The sequence below is a fragment of the Pleurodeles waltl genome, chromosome 6 (genome assembly GCF_031143425.1).
Source record: "Pleurodeles waltl isolate 20211129_DDA chromosome 6, aPleWal1.hap1.20221129, whole genome shotgun sequence".
Taxonomy (NCBI): Eukaryota; Metazoa; Chordata; class Amphibia; order Caudata; family Salamandridae; genus Pleurodeles; species Pleurodeles waltl.
In genome coordinates this window covers 645,877,620-645,893,818 of record NC_090445.1, presented here as the reverse complement: position 1 = coordinate 645,893,818, position 16,199 = coordinate 645,877,620, and the positions used below count along the sequence as shown (strand labels likewise).

Here is a 16,199-nt window from a genome sequence, read left to right as displayed (position 1 = left end):
CGTAAGGTATCTGATACGTAAGGTGACTTTATACATTAAAATAAAGTCTCCCCATTCTAGCCCATCGAGGCCATTCACTACAATGAGGGGAAAACACATTTGGCTGTCTTACCTTACCAGGGCTTATAAAACAATGTTTATAAGGTCCCTGCTTATACTTACATGGCACCCAGCCCTAGGGACACATAGGGCACACCTTAGGGGTGACTTATATGTAACAATAATGTAGGTTAAGACTTTGGAACTACTTTTAATTCTAAAGTGGAATTTCCATGTAACCTTAATTTAAAAGCAGCCAGCAAGGCAGGCCTGCCTTTAAAATGACACTGGGCACCTCAGCAGTGCACCTATTGGTGCACTACCTATGCTAGGGTCCCTAAACCTACATGCCCTACCATATATTAGGGACTTAAAGGTAGGTTGACTTAGCCAAATATAATTAGCCTAATATGCATACTGATTTTACACAGAGCACAGGCCCTGAAAGTGGTTAGCAGTACCCAGGGAATCATTAGAGTCAGGAAAACACCAGCAAAGAGGGAAAAATGGGGGCAAACAGTTTGGGGGCCTCTGCAATCAGCCCTGTTTCCTCACAGTTTTACCTTGAAAATATTATCATTTAGGTATTTATGATAGTTCTTCAGCTCAGATTCTTATCTATTCCATGCCAATAGCATGGCATCTACTAGAACAAACAGAAATCACCTGTGATGTACCCCAAGGATCCTCATGGAGCCCCACGTTGTTCAACATCTACATGACCCCTCTCACCCTCAGTCATCAGGAACTACGGTCTGAACATAGTCTCATACGCTGATGACACCCAGCTGATCGTCTTCCTGACTGAAAACCCCTCAACGGCCAAGAAGAGTTTCAAAGACGGGATGGAAGCAGTCGCCACCTGGATGACGGAGAGCTGCATTAAGCTGAACTCCAACAAGACTGAGATCCTCATCCTGAGACCATCTTCCTCAGCCTGGGACGACCACTGGTGGCCCTCAAACCTTGGCAGCCCCCCACCCCTAGGCGTTATCCTCGACTCAGCACTCACCATAACTAGACAGGTCATTTCCACGGCATCCACCTGCTTCCACACCCTCGGACTCCTATGGAAGATCTTCAGATGGATACCAAGCAACTGCCGCAAAACCATGACACATGCCCTGATCACAAGCAGACTCTACTACCGCAACGCCCTCTTTGCAAGAACCACCAAGAAGAACCTGAGCAAGCTGCAACAAATCCAGAAGGCTGCTCCTAGACTCGTCCTGAACATCCCCTGGCGAGAACACATCACAAGACACCTGAGAGACCTCTACTGGCTCCCTGTCGAGAACAGGATCAATTTCAAACTCCTTGTACAAGCTTACAGAGCCCTCCACAACCTCAGACTCAGCTACCTTAACCACTGTATTAACTGGTACTCCCCTGCCAGACCTCTCTGCTCCTCACAGCAGTCGCTCGCTACCGTACCCCGCATAAGAAGTCATCGGCTGGAGGAAGATCGTTCACCTACCTTGCAGCAAAATGTTGGAACATATTACCTCTCTACCTCAAACAGTCACCATCACTACCTCAGTTCAGGAAGGACCTCAAGACCTGGCTCTTCGACTGAACCCTGAGGATACACCCCAATCCAATGAGTAGAACTGGAGTTGTGAATTTTTAAAGTTAAAAGTTCAAAAGAGTGCCAAAAGTGTGAAGTACTAATCACGGTCATCTGCTTGTGCTAGTCCGGTACAAGTTTAAAGTTTCAGGCTGACTGGAATAGAACGTGGGTCAGATACAAGGATAAGAGGGCAATTCTTCACTGTGTCACAGCAGATGGCACAAAATGCTTATATAGGGTATTCTCATAAGAACCTCTGATCCTCTGGGATTGTGTGCCGATTTATTGCATTGCTTCCAAATGTATGTGACTTTCTTCAAAAGAACTGGTGCCAGAGCAATCCTGCAATATGAGCAGTGAGGAATTGCCCTCTTATCAACACAAGGGAACTTTATTGAAATCAAGGTCAAGTACAGCCCTTCTTTGACTCCAGGTCATTCCATGCACAATCCTGATGAAGACCAGTTATGATGTAGAGAAAGCACAGGTTTCCTAAGAGGGTTGAAAAGTCATCAGCTTTTACCCTCAGCCTGTACCAATCCATTCCAGGTTTTGGGCAACTTATCAATTGAATTACTTAGGCCACCATCAAGAGATTCTAGATTTGAACTGCTTGGACAGGCACATTGACGTGATCAATTGTCTTTGTGCATTTGTTGAAGCACAATGTTTCTTGATGCACTTCATATGCATTTTCCTCCATTTATCATCTATGGAGCACCTTAATGCTTAATTTATGGAAAGTTATATTGCTATATTTACCAAATATATATCATTTTCAATTGTCTGGACCTCTGTTTTTTCCACGTTAATTCTGTATATGATTAATTGCATAATTATCTGACAGAACCAATTGCTTTTCTTTACAGTATACAATCCTCTGGCTCTGAGGAACACAGGTTCCCCCATTGTTATTTAGCGCAGAGAAGAACATAGTAGGAGTCACCTGAATCTGAGGCCTTGTGGCAATGCACCCTTGTCAGATCAACTTGGCAGGTTGCTCCCAGCTCCCATCAGGTCTCAGAGCAAAATCTTTACAAGTCCCAGGTTTCAGGAAAAATTAGGAGGAGTATGCTTTGACACCAGCCATGGGTCCAGGACCTTGGAAACAGCATGTGGGATCAAGACTCACTCCACCAGAGGCCAGCTGCAGGGTGAAAAGCAGGTCCAGTTGGAAATGGTTAGCTGAAAATGCAGGAAAAGTCCTCATTTTGTTGTGTCCCTGAAGCCCAAACAGGATGTTAGCCTTATAATCCTTGGAGTCCATGTCTTTGTTCTGGGTACAGGAGGGATCACAGGTCCAGTTTTCAAAGCTTCCCTCAGGTCACAAGAAGGAGGTCCAGTTCTCTTCGGTCCTTCTACAGGTCCAGAAGTGATCTGAGGAGGGTACTGGGGGTTCCACATTTATGTTCAGTGCCAGCCTCACCACTCCATAACCAATGGGGTAAACGTTCCCAGGTGACCACACCCACTTTTGCAGTACTTCCCCGGTGAAACAGCATACCTCCAACACCCAAGACCTTTGTCTCAGCTCTGGGAGCAAGTTATAACCTCATCATGGAGCTAGACAGCTCCTGGGTGACAGTTAGAAGCTCATGCAAATAGGATTCTAGAGACTTTACACAGTTGCCAGGTAACATTTCTAAAGTACTAGTTTAAAAATATTTATTTTACATCTGACTTTGCCAATTAATTAAGCTTGTAATAACTATTTTAAGAAGTCCTAACCCACTCTGTAGCTGCTTTAACAGGGGAGATTGCCTATAATAAATGTAATATATCTCAGTGCTTTCCTATAGAACATCTAGCCCTGCTACACTGACAATTGTGTTTAGGACCTTTTCACTTGTAAGGACATGTGTAACATTAAAGGTTTTCATGTCCCATTCTTCAACATTATGCATCCTGCCAAATGGGAGTGTAAGACCAATTTAACGGTATGTCACTCTTATATAAGAAGAGGTTAGGCCTGTCAAAAGGGGCCATTTTGGTTTTGGTTGTAATATTTTTGATCTTTGTATTTATGTTTGTATTTATTTGACTCTCAAAATCTTAGTTGAGAGGGTATTTTGTGGTCTGGATCAAGTAAATCTACGTGTCCTTTATATCATGAATTAATTTTCCTGGGGTTGGCCTGTGGTTTTCACTTTACCATAGTTGATCGAGAAAATGACTTGTGGTTGCTCATATCAGTCTACTTGGATGGGATTGTCAGCTTGTTTCCAAACCATGAAATAATGAGATCAAAGAAACAATCAATGTAGTGTATATATTTGGTAAAATGCTGGCTGAACTCATTATCATGGTTGGAAATTCCATACAAGAGTACTGCTGGCTGTGTTTCAGTTATAGAAACCTGAGTACAACAAATGATACCTATGCAGAGAGCAGACAGGCTTCAACTTCAGAAAATGTGTAAAGCTTTAAAAGCATTAGAACTACCAAAACAGTTAAAAACTCAAACACACCACACAATAAAAACCCCAGTTCAATTCCAATTACTAACAATAGAGAATCAGTTAATGAGCAAAATGACACCAATCCAGTACGGGGTACAGGAGATGTGATTTTTTAAAGTTAGAGGTACAAATTGCCCGATATATAGCAAAATGCCAATGTTAGTCACTGGCTGGGATCGAGGGGCGATTGCAGACAGACCACGATGGAGCGCGAGTTGAGTACACCAACCAGGTTCGACCTCTTTGGAGATCTTACCTTTGAACTGTTCTACTGGAAGTCAAAATCCTTCAGCGGGACAAGGCAACCGTCTGTATCAGAAGAGGGCTCCATATTGTCAGCTAGGTCCTGGACAAGGTCCCATTGAAGCTGGTTTTGGTGGGAAAAGCTCTGAGTTGAAAAATCTTAATTTTGTTCCCAGGGAAGTCCTCTCACTCGGCAGATACTTTTGGCACCTTTGCCTGATTAAGATTTCTTCAGAGTTCGTCTCTTTGTCAGAACTCGAAAAACCTCCATTAGAGCAAGGCTGCAGTCTGTATCTGAAGAGGGCTCCATGAGGCCAGATACCTTATTGGTCAAGCTGAATCTGATTTGCTGCTTTGGAGATGCCCCGAACAGTGAAACCTGTTTCGTCAGCCCAGCAACAGGCACCCTTATAGGTTCTGGTCCTCTGAAGGTCTTTAAGCCAAAACAAATTTAAGTTCAGTGTTTTCATGGATGTTAGCAGGAGTACACTTGGACACAACCAAGGGTCTCAGGATTTCAGGAACAGCCCTTGGAGGACAAGACTTACTCCAGCAGAGGCCACTCATAGGGTGTTAATGGTCAGTTGGGGTCTTGAAGGCGAATGCCTTTAGCAAGGTGTCTCCCAAACTCTGGGCAACAACCCACCAGTAAGTCACAAGCAGATTTTTGGTGGGTCACAAAAGTCCAAGCGATAAATAAACGTGCCTCTAAATTCTGTATTTTCTTTTCTTAGTTGCTGCGCTTCAGAGACAGAGGTCAAATGTCAGGCTATGTTTTCTGACAAATTGCTGCTTATTTTTTTAACATTGGAATTAGTGTTTAAAACTCCTCTCACTTTGCAGTCAGCAGAATAGCGGCCATAAAAATATAAAACAATTTCTTCATACAATTACATAATAAAATCCAAACAAGCATAGTTGCAATTCATAACAATTGCAGTAGCAGTATTACTCGCCACAACACTATCTGCCCACACACCCCATACCTATACAAAAAAAACACATTAAAAAAAAACCTTTTAAAATGGCAACAAAGTTACTAGTCTAAAATAAAATGCAAATGACCTTTAGCACCCCATCCTGTGCTTCCATAGACTTCCTGCTTCTTACAGCCCCACAGAGAAAATAGCTGACTTTCAAACATATCTCCTCAGCACACAGCGTTTGTAAGAAAATTGTGCATCTCTACATTTACAGTGCCCCAACTTTTTCAACAGTGACTTAAGAAAAAATCTAAACTGCAGGTTAAAAAATCTACAGAAAAACATAAACCGCAACAGGGACGGCTCCCCATGTCCATCATACAGACAAGACAGGGCGGGATCTCCAAGCAATCTACTTTCACCCTAAAAGCACAATAACCTCCACACTGTGCCTGCTCTAAAACAAAAAAAGAGGGACCACTCCAATTTGTGAGTGGTAAGAACAGAAATAGCACTGGCCCAAAAGTTTAAAAGATCTAAAATAATATAAAACAGACACTTTACTTAAATCCATTTTCAGTCTATTTTCAGCACAGTACTCAAAATAACCGAGCTTCACTGTCAACTTATTTCTCCTAGTAATGGATGTTGGGGACGTGAAAAGATTCTCCAAACCCAGCGAACGAAAAATTCTGAGTACCAAATAGGTGCTGGGAATGGAACACCCGTTATCTAAACTAAGAAAATCCATTATTATGCTCCTACACAGAGAAGCTGCCGGATTCAACTATACTCTAACCCACAGCAATAGAGGAGCCAAACTAACCCTGTCTGTGATGTGTTTTAGATTTAACTCTGAATGCATTATAAAGCTTGAACTCGACGGTGGGACCCGGAGCAGCCTACAACAATTGCAGGATTCCTCTCTTTGAAGAGACCAAATATCACAGAAGCCCCAAATTGCAGACCCATACTTGGCAGCAGGAATGCTCTAAGCATTATAGATATTTACAAGACGGACAATCGAGCCCTTCCTCTAGGTAAATTAAGTAACGTACCAGCCACTCTAGTAAGTCTTAAGCAAGCTTGACGCACCTGGGGCAACCAAGAACCCTTGGAATTAAAAATAATTCCTAAACAACTAAAATCATTGAACCTACACAGGGACTGACCCTTAATTTTAAGCCTGCTGATATTGCACTTACCAGGCCTATATGCAATAATGTGCACCTTCCCATAATTAGTCGTCAAGTCCAGACTACTCATAAAGGAAACAAACCGATTAACCAGTGTCCGCAAAACATTTGGGGTACGTGTCAGCAGCACTGTCATCAGCATATAAAAGCGCCGGGACCTCTGTCTGAGTGTGTGTTATGTTCGACTTTATGATGACAGTGTGCCTTTATGGAAGGTTGCCAGCTGTGTGTTCCAATGTCCGTGGAGTCGTTACAGGATTGGCAGTTTACGAGCTGTTTTCCCTTGGAGTGGCTGCTGAGGGCATCAGTGTTGATTTTATTGAATTAAGCTTTCAGCTGATCAAGATAGCTTTGTCTGCCGTTCTTCCGTTCGTTCTTCCCGGACCTCACATGAATTGGCGACGATGATGGGCCGTACTAAGCCAGATGGTTGAAGGCAGGGAGCATACGATTGCATTTGCATCTAGGCGTCTTTCTAAAGCTGAGAAAAATTACAGCACAATAGAGAGAGAGGCATTGGCTTGTGTCTGGGGTGCAAATCATTTTTTGACTTATGTGTGGGGAAGAGAGTTTACTGTAGTTACGGATCATAAGCCTTTAATATACTTGTGGAATGATAAAGTTTTTAACAAAACCAGTCCTAGGTTGACTAGATTGTGTGAGTTCAATATGAAGATGAAACATATAGCTGGGGGGGGAAATTGCAGGGCAGATTTTCTTTCTAGCTGTATCCAATACTATTGAATTGAGGGATGAAGAAGATGAGGATACTGTTGTGGGAATGATTGATGGAGTGTTTGTTTTGGGAGAGGTAAGTTCCAGACAATCCTGAAAGGAAGCGGTGGTCAAGGGTAATTCTCTTTCACTTGTTAAGAGGTATCATTGTGAAGGTTGGCCTAGAGAGAATTGTGTAGCTGAGGAGATTAAACCATTTTTGTAAGGTGAAAGAAGAGTTGAATGTGGAAGATAATCTTGTGATGAGGGGGGAACATGTGGTTCCGCCTAGTGAGTTAATGAACAAGTTGATTAAATTGGCTCATAAAGGACATGTGGGGATTACTGGCACTAGGAAACATCTGCATTCGTATTATTGGTGGCCGGGCATGGATTCTGAGGTGGAGATGACGGTCAAGAACTGTAGTGAGTGCAGAGGGGCTGATAAGAGCTTGCGCACAAGGGAGGTGCCATTATATCCAGTACAATTTCCTGACAGACCTTGGGAGAAGCTGGGTTTGGATTTCATTGGTCCCATTGGGGGTCTGAATGAGGGCAAGAGGTATGTTCTCATTGCTGTAGACTATCATTCTAAATGGATTACATGCACATTTTTGATAGAACCAAACACATTTAATGTAATTGAGGTTTTGAGGGAGTTCCTAAATTTCTGGTTACAGACAACGGTGTCTAATTTGTGTTGCATCGTATGATCGAATTTTTGAAAGGTTTCAATATTAAGCATTTAACTACTGCTTTATATAGTCTGCAAGGGAATGGTTTGGTTGAAAGAGTGAATAAAATATTTAAGGAAACGATTCAATTGGCCATTCGCGCCGGGAGGTGTGTTCAAGAGTTGGTGGCGGAAAGAATTTGGTGTCATCACAACACTCCGCATTCTACAAGGGGTGTCACCCCTTTTGTATTGTTGAAGGGCAGACACTCTTTTAATAAGTTGTCTCCTGGGTGGGTGGTGCAGGAAACCATGAAGGATGTGTCTACTCCAGATATCAGGCAAGTCAAGGATAGGGTGGAGAAATTGCAAGCTAGAAGTAAAATGAGATACGACAATCTCAAAAGTGTGTTGGAAATGCAATTTTGTGTGGGGGAGAGAGTTAAAGTGAAGAGACCTCAAGGCAAAAGAAGTGGGGGTCGAGATTTTATCCAATTACTAAGGTGGTCCAAGTATCAAAGCACTCTATCATGGTAGAAAATGGAAAATGGTGGAACAAAAGAGATGTGGTGAAAGTTACTGGGGAGTCTGAGGTCGTTTCCAGCATTCCTCAATCAGGTGTTCATGCTGGAAGTGAGTACAGTTTTGGGGGGTATTGTGGAAGAAGTGAGTATGATGGTTTACAGAGTTTTTCGGGATTCACAGGCGATGATAATGCCCGGAATGGGGGCTTGGGTGAGAGTGTTCAAAGTTTTGCGCAATGTGAGTGTGAAAATCTGTGCATGGATGGTAATGGCGAACTGGATGACGATGTGTGGCTTGAGGAAGGGTAAGACTACGGGGCAAATGTTTGCAGGCTTAAAAGGAACATTGTTAGACCCAAACATTTAAGCCAGTATGTGATGTATTAGAAGTAACACTGTAGAACCAAACATTTAAGCCAGCATGAGATGTATTAACTTGTTTTATTAGACCTAGACATTTCAGCAAGTTGTGATGGGTTACCTTGTTGTTACTTGTTGGGTGGTATCTTTTGTGAACTAATGCTAATTAATTTTAGCTCTATTGTTAAGGGGGAAGCTGTGTGCTATGTTTGATTTTATGATGGCAGTGCACCTTTATGGAAGGTTGCCAGCTGTGTGTTACGAACTCCACGGAGGCATTCAAGGATTGGCAGTTTACGAGCTGTTTTCCCCTGGGACGGCTGATGAGGGCATTGTGTTGATTTTATTGAATAAAGCTTTCAGCTGATCAAGATAGATTTGTCTGCCGTTCTTCCGTTCGTCCTTTCCGGACATGACATGAATCCTAAGCACATCCACAGGGGTGTGGCTCAACTCTGATCACAATTTGTTTTTATGGATGGAAAAAAGCAGCAGGCCATGATACATCCCTGTTGAACCCTTTGTTCAAGGGAAAATGCTGCAGTAATGCCCCTGAGCATTCAACCTAACTCCAGCAGCAAGGTCGACATGAAGCATATGCAGAAAGGACAGAGAATGTTATTTTCTTCAGCCCAAGATGAAAGGTGATTAAACCCCACCCTGCCTATAATTTTAACAGCAATATCAATTAAGGATATTGGTCTGTATCATTTAGGTGAAGCACAATCCCCCTTCTTAAACATGGGGATGATGGTTGACAAATCCCAGGAATCCCAGGATTGGGGAATCTTGACATTCAGTGAATTATTAAATACACTAGTAATTAATGGACCTCAGAAAGCTGCTTTACATTTGATAAGGTCCAATGGGACCCCAACAGGCCCAGGAGCTTTCCCACCTGCACACTGCTGTATTTCCTCCTTCATTTCACTTAGTGAAACTGAAAGGAACTGGGAATTCTGAAGCTTAAGCTCCAGTGACCTGTTCATAACCGGGTCCTCCTCCATATAATAAATTCACTGAAATTGGAGACCCAGTCGATCCCAGGACATTACTTTTCAAAAGTGGACTTTGGAGTGTGTCACAAAAGATCTTTAGTGTTTTTCTCTGTCGCTGCTTGCTCTAAGCGCTCCCAGTCTTGCTCCAACTAGACCTTTTTTCTGTGCATTAATGTGCTTTTATAAGCCAGGTGTGCCACCCGTACCTCATCTCTCACCCCTGGGATACACATTAGCGCCTTCCTCAATCTACGATTGGCCAATGAACATTGTCAGTCAAACCAACGAGGATCTCCCACTCTGGACTGAATGGGCTTGAGGAGAACATTTCTAATGCCCTGGATCAAACAGTCATAACTGTCATGCATTCCATCTCCACTAACTTCCCCTCTAAGGAATTTAAGCAAAGAACCACAGATGAAAACTCATCCTTCAAAAGGGGCGTTCATCTTTCAAAATGTCTTGCCAATAATCTGGTGACACTGTCTTCTACCGCCCTGATAGGTTCTTCCTTATTTAATGGCACAGTTGTATTAGAAAGAGAAGCTTCCATATCCAGAGTCAATTGTTCGGGAGCCCACAGGGTTGCTTTATCAACTAAGGGCCAGATGTATCAAGATTCCAGTTAGGGATTCACTAATAGCGATTTCTTAAAATTCGTAAACACAATTTGTGAGATGCAAATACCGAATCGTAAATAGCGAAAATGGCAAACCGGAACAGCCTGATGACATCACAACCAGAAAGTGAATCAGCCCTTGCTGTTTCCAGGAGCCACACCCACAGGAGCAGGGAGCGAGACACAGCCCAGCACCAGTGAGCCAACATTGTGAGCGAGCCAGGACCAAACAGCAGCATGGCCAATGCTGGAAAAGGGAAGGAGAAGGAAGACAGGAAGAGGAAGCTCAAATTCAGTGAGCAAGAATTGGAGGTGCTCACTGAGGAGGTTGGCAAGAACTCACTCCAAGTACCTGAGAGTGAGAAGCAGAAACCCTGGTCTGACATCCAGACAAAAATATGTGCAGTGGGTATTACGCAGCGCTCTGTGGAGGAGATACGCAAGCGATGGTATGACTTGTGTTCCCGTGTCAAGGAGCACCGGAGGCAGACCATCCACCCAGACACCGTCCACCCCCATGGAAGACCTGGTGGAGTCCACATTGCTGCCAGAAGCTGTCAGTGGGGTTACTGACATTGACACCTCAGGGACACCCAGCACCAGCAAAGGTAAGGTCAGTATTATGTGTATCCCCATATGTGGGTGTACAAATGCCCCTTAGGAAATAGATATTAGCTTGATGCACAGTGAAAAGTAGTCCCTGTCACATCTTACATACAACACAGCTATGCCTTATGGGAGTGGTAGTACACAACCCTAAGGTGAATACTCAACATAAATAGGAAGATAGTGGTCAGCCACATAGAGAAACACCACAAATGACTTATAGTGACACGATTTCATTGTACATTTGAAGCAACAATGCAAAAATATGTGAAAGATGCAAAAACGGACATGCTGCACATTGTCCTTGTAGATGACCCGGTCCCTGCTGCTGCAGGATCTGAAAGGTGGGGAAGGCAGAAACACAGCCACAGTCTGACTCAAATACCAGTGAGTCCTACAGTATTGCTCCTACTAGACGCAGGGCAAGGGTGTTACCATTCCCAGAGGATAACCTTGACTCAGATGAGATGCGAGAACACCAACCCACACCACCACCGGAGGCTAGTCCAACAGGAAGACAGCAGTCCCTGCGCCAGCGCCAGCGACAGTCAACTCCCATCAGGAGGCGTCATGATGCAGGCAGACAGTGCACAGATGAAGTAGAGGGCCCATTAATCTTTGGCGGCCTTGAAGCTTCCATGCTGAAGGTGCAACGCCTGCAATGCAAACACATGAGGTCACTGCACAGACAGTTTGTGTCTCACAATTACATTATGGGATTACTACACAAGCATTTGGAGACTCTGATTGAGGGACAGCAAACAGCAGCTGAAAACACCAAGGAGTTGACACACGCCATTGGGGATCTCTGCACTGAGATACGGCAGGAGCTTGTCAGCCAGCACAGGCGCCATCACCAATTCTTGGGAAGGTTTGATAGCTTCTGTAGATCCGTCATTCGGCTTGCAAGTTCAACAGCCTTGATATCACGGGTTGTTGTGGCAACAGAGGTGGAGATGGCACATTGCAGTCGGGACGTTGCACAGGGATTGGTGCAAATAACTAACGTACTGGATGCAAGGCAAACAGCACACAGTCCCACAACCAGCGAATTGGGTGTTGGGGATAGTGAGGAGTCCTCTAGCCTCAGCAGTCTGACAGTCCCTGTGATTGATCCGAGGCGTCACAGTGCCAGACACAATACTGCATGTGAACCTGCTACAAGAGGTGCCAGCGAGAGCACTGAGCACTCAAGTGGAGTGCGTGGATCTAAGAAGTGATGTTGAGGGCTACAGGGGACTACCTAAACATTTAGCAATACAGTTATACTATGATGCTAATAGTGTGTTACTGTTAATCGTTCATGTCTGCCTATTGTGCATAGCTATGTCCCATTTGTTACCTGAAGTCAAGGTAATAAAGATGCTAACTATAGAAATACATATTATTGAAGTGGAGTTGTCATTAAAAATGGTTGCGCGTGATGTCAGCACGTCTTTGCCTGCCCCCTGCTGCATTGCTCCTGCCTGCTGGTTGAAGGGGTGGTAAGGGATCATCATCATCATCCTCATCTGAGTCCGGCTCCGTGAGTTCCACTGGTATGCCCCTGGTGGTTGCTATGTTGTGCAAGATAGCACATGTGGCCACAGTTTTGCATGTCATCTCTGGGCTGTACTGTAGTGCACCTCCACTCTAATGGATGAACCTGAAGCGGCTCTTCAGCAGCCCAAAAGTGCGCTCCACCACATTGCGGGTTGCCCCTATGTGCAGCATTGTACCTCCTCTCTGCTGGAGTTGCAGGGCTCAGGTAGGGCGTCAGCATATAGTTGCGCACAGCGTAGGCACTGTCTCCTAAATGCATAGAGAGTAAAATGAGTACTTGTGATATCTGACGTCACACTTACATCAATGCAACATTGTAAACTATCAAATTACCTAATAGATATCCTTCACTAAACTCCCCAGCTAGCAGTCTTGTGCGAATCCAGCTGTGGCGAAAGATGTACGAGTCATGTGTGCTCCCTGGGTATCTGGCCACGAGATCGTAATGATGTAGGAGGCATTGCATATCACCTGTATGTTCATAGAATGATTGCTTTTACGGTTGCGATACACATACTCACTGGCCGATGGTGGACAGATTGCTACATGTGTCCCATCGATGGCACCTCGGACATGTGGGAACTGTGCTATTTGGTAAAAATTAATTTTAGTTTGTTGTAATGCCTGTTGGGTGTTGGGGAATCTTATGTACAGTTGTATTCTGCTCAGCATGGCATTGAGAATTGCGTTGAAAAATCTAGAGAGGGCACTCTGTGATACCCCTCCAGCTGTTGCTATGACCCCTAGATAGCTCCCTGAGGCTACTAGGTGCAGGGAGCATGATACTTGCACATGGGTGGGTATGCTATTGGTCCTGTTTGTTGTGCGCTGCAGCATGGGTTGTAGCTCAGCTATCAGGTCAAGTATCATGGCTAAGCTTAACCTGTACTTCTCATAAATTTCCTCCTCAGTCTGGTCAAAAAGGGTAATGCGCACTCTGAAAATGCGCTCCTGTCTCTTCCTCCCTCTCCTCAAACCTGCCAAGATCCTCATTCTCCTCGCTGTGACGTAGAGTGCAGCCATTGTGGAAGAGCAGCTGAGGCATTCTGGGCCTCTTTATATAGGTTGCACCTGGTTACCACCTGGTTTCAGTTCGTTGTAAATTGCATCTGCAAAAGGCCATTCTGCGAATAATCGCTGTTTGCGATTTTTTGATGCATCGCATTGCGTATCGGTTTTTGCATGTCGCAATCAGTGTATCGCAAACAGCGCCCCTATTTAGCAGATCACTATCTGTGATTTGCTAATCAGTGTCGCAAATAGCGTTTTGCATTTAGCGATTCGGTAATTCATATCACTATTTGCGATACACTGTTTGCGACACTCAAATTCATATCTCATTTGCAAAAGATCTATATTTTAGCAATTCCTTATTTTCGCACTGCGAATGCCTTTCATACATCGCAAAAGGCATTTTTGCATTCGCAAAAGGACGATTTTTGCGATACGCACCGTTTGCGAATGCAAAAAGCTTTGATACATCTGGCCCTAAGTTCTTGGACTGACACTCACGATTCCCATGATTAATTGTCCTTGGGGGAACCGGGGATAAGACATGACCAACTGCCAGTGAGGGGGAGATGCCTTTTGGCGAATAAGACCATCAACTGGGGCGAAATAGAATAATTCAAAAAAGCTGAGCTAGATCCATCCACCAAAGCCGCACAAGACAAAATTCAATCGGGGTCCCTGCCATAAAAAGGCTGGCGGAAAGTCAGTGCTGGGGACCAGGGGGCCCAGGCACTGCCCACCACCATGTTGTGGGCAGTGCAGTAGTCCCCTTGCCCAGCACCCTCAGAATGTGCACTGTCTGCTACAGCGACAGGAGCTGAGGCCAGTGCCACCTCACTGTTTCAAATGGGATGACCGACAGAAACTTCCTAATATGGAGGTTTCCATCAGTCACCACATTGGAAACATTGTAATCGGCCCAGGGAGGAGAGAGCCAGCTCTGCTGCAGTTTCCTCTCCACGGGGCTGGCGGGACAACGGGCAGCCCACCAGTCTCGTAATGAGGCTCATTGTCTTATTTATTTCAAACTTTGACTGGTTCTGCACTTTATAATATGATCTACCTCCACTGGAGTTGTACTACAGACATTTTGTTTCTTCTTACTGGCTGCTCATCATGACCTTTAACATCTATGTCCTTACCTGCTAGGTCCTCCAAGACGTCTGTGGTGCATAAGAATTAGGGTATGGTCAGAGTGAGAATGCTTAATGATCAGGGAGGTTTATGTGACAATGAGGGCCAGAGGATTCCCATGAAAATGAGGGAACCGAGAGTAGTGTGAAAACAGAAGGTATAGAGTGATTGAGTCAGGAGTATTTTATTTAGTGTGCAGTGACTCGTTGTATTGTACAGTATGGACTTTTAAAAGAATGAAGTTGATGTTGAGTGCCAGCATGTCCAGGGTCATGTCCAGTTTTTGTAAGAGGATTCTGATGACTCCTGGGGAAGGTATATTAGAGCAGTGCAGAGGTTGAATTGTGATATCTGTCCCCGGGAGAATACCATGGTGTCACTGGGTGAAGAGAGGATGGAGTTGAGAGACTACTTATACATTTATGTAGACTGCACCTTCAGTTATTTACTCAAGTGTTTTGTTTCTATTTGTTTTGCACATAATCCGACAGTGATTCCATTTGGACTGATTTAGCCGTGTGTTTTTCAGAAAACAATTTTCAAGCTACTGCAAAGGAAAACGTTTTACTGCGAGGAAATAAACCAGAGGGGAAGAGCTTACATTTTCCTGGAGGGCAGTTCTTCGAATATCTAGTTGTTGTTTCCCTAAAAAGGAAAAGACCTGAGGAAGAATATCAACCTGAAATCACGTATCAGTTCCCGAAGGTATGGTGCCGCTAAATGTATATCACTGAAATTGAGTGTTGCTTTTCAGGCTTTTTTGTCGTGAGACTTAGTTTGCACTGAAGCAATATTTATTTCACTGCTACAAATTTTATAACTTGACTGTCGGGCAGTTCAGAGCTGTTTGAAACACTGATCAAACAGAACACAAAGCGCAATTGTTTTTTTATTTTTTATTAGCGTTTAGTAATACATAACATTACAACCACTAGGATCGCAGTTCCACACATACCACGAATATTAGCGCAATACAGAAAGAGTTTACCTAACATTCTGAGAGGGGGAAAAAAAACAGCAGCCTGAGGAAGACCCGATAACGTGCACACATCAGTTTACATCATAATATCCCACACTGGATGTAGTGGTTTAGTCTTATCTAGGTCTACCATGACCTATATACGTCTGCCTGTCTGGGCTACAATACAGTACCTATTTACATTTGTACGGCCGAGTAGCCATAGTCCTGTACATGGTGCGTCCCATTAGCCAAACCATCTGACAGAGCAGAGTCCCCCTGGTGACGAAAGGATAAAAAGGGCTCCCATATGTCCCTAGGATGGGAGCGTATAGGCTTTAGGTTCCAGTAATTAGATAGTTGCTCTAGACAGTAGGCGACATTGCCGAGCCAAGCCTTGAGGGTGGGGGTAGGCTTCCGCCCCCAGTGTGTGGCCACCCTACGCCTGACTAGCAGTAACAGAATGGCAGTAAGTCAACAGCTAAGGGCAGGCGTGTCAAATATGTATCCTAGGCACCCCACAAAGGAGGTCAGTGCCCAGTAAAAGTGTGTCACAAATATTTCCTCCCAGAATGCTGCAACTCCCTGGACCTATTTTAAAGACCTGTAGTGGGGTGTGGTATAGGCAGT

At 44.3% G+C, this 16,199-nt stretch overlaps 1 protein-coding gene across 2 annotated transcripts in view; it reads left to right on the top strand.

The window, feature by feature from the left end:
- Positions 1–16,199, top strand: part of DENND2D (DENN domain containing 2D) — a 528,923-nt gene that overhangs the window by 49,250 nt on the left and 463,474 nt on the right. For both annotated transcript variants that reach the window (XM_069238997.1, XM_069238996.1), the window contains exon 2: positions 15,141–15,316. In XM_069238997.1, coding sequence (XP_069095098.1) covers positions 15,141–15,316 — 176 coding nt within the window. The remainder of the gene's footprint in view (positions 1–15,140; positions 15,317–16,199) is intronic.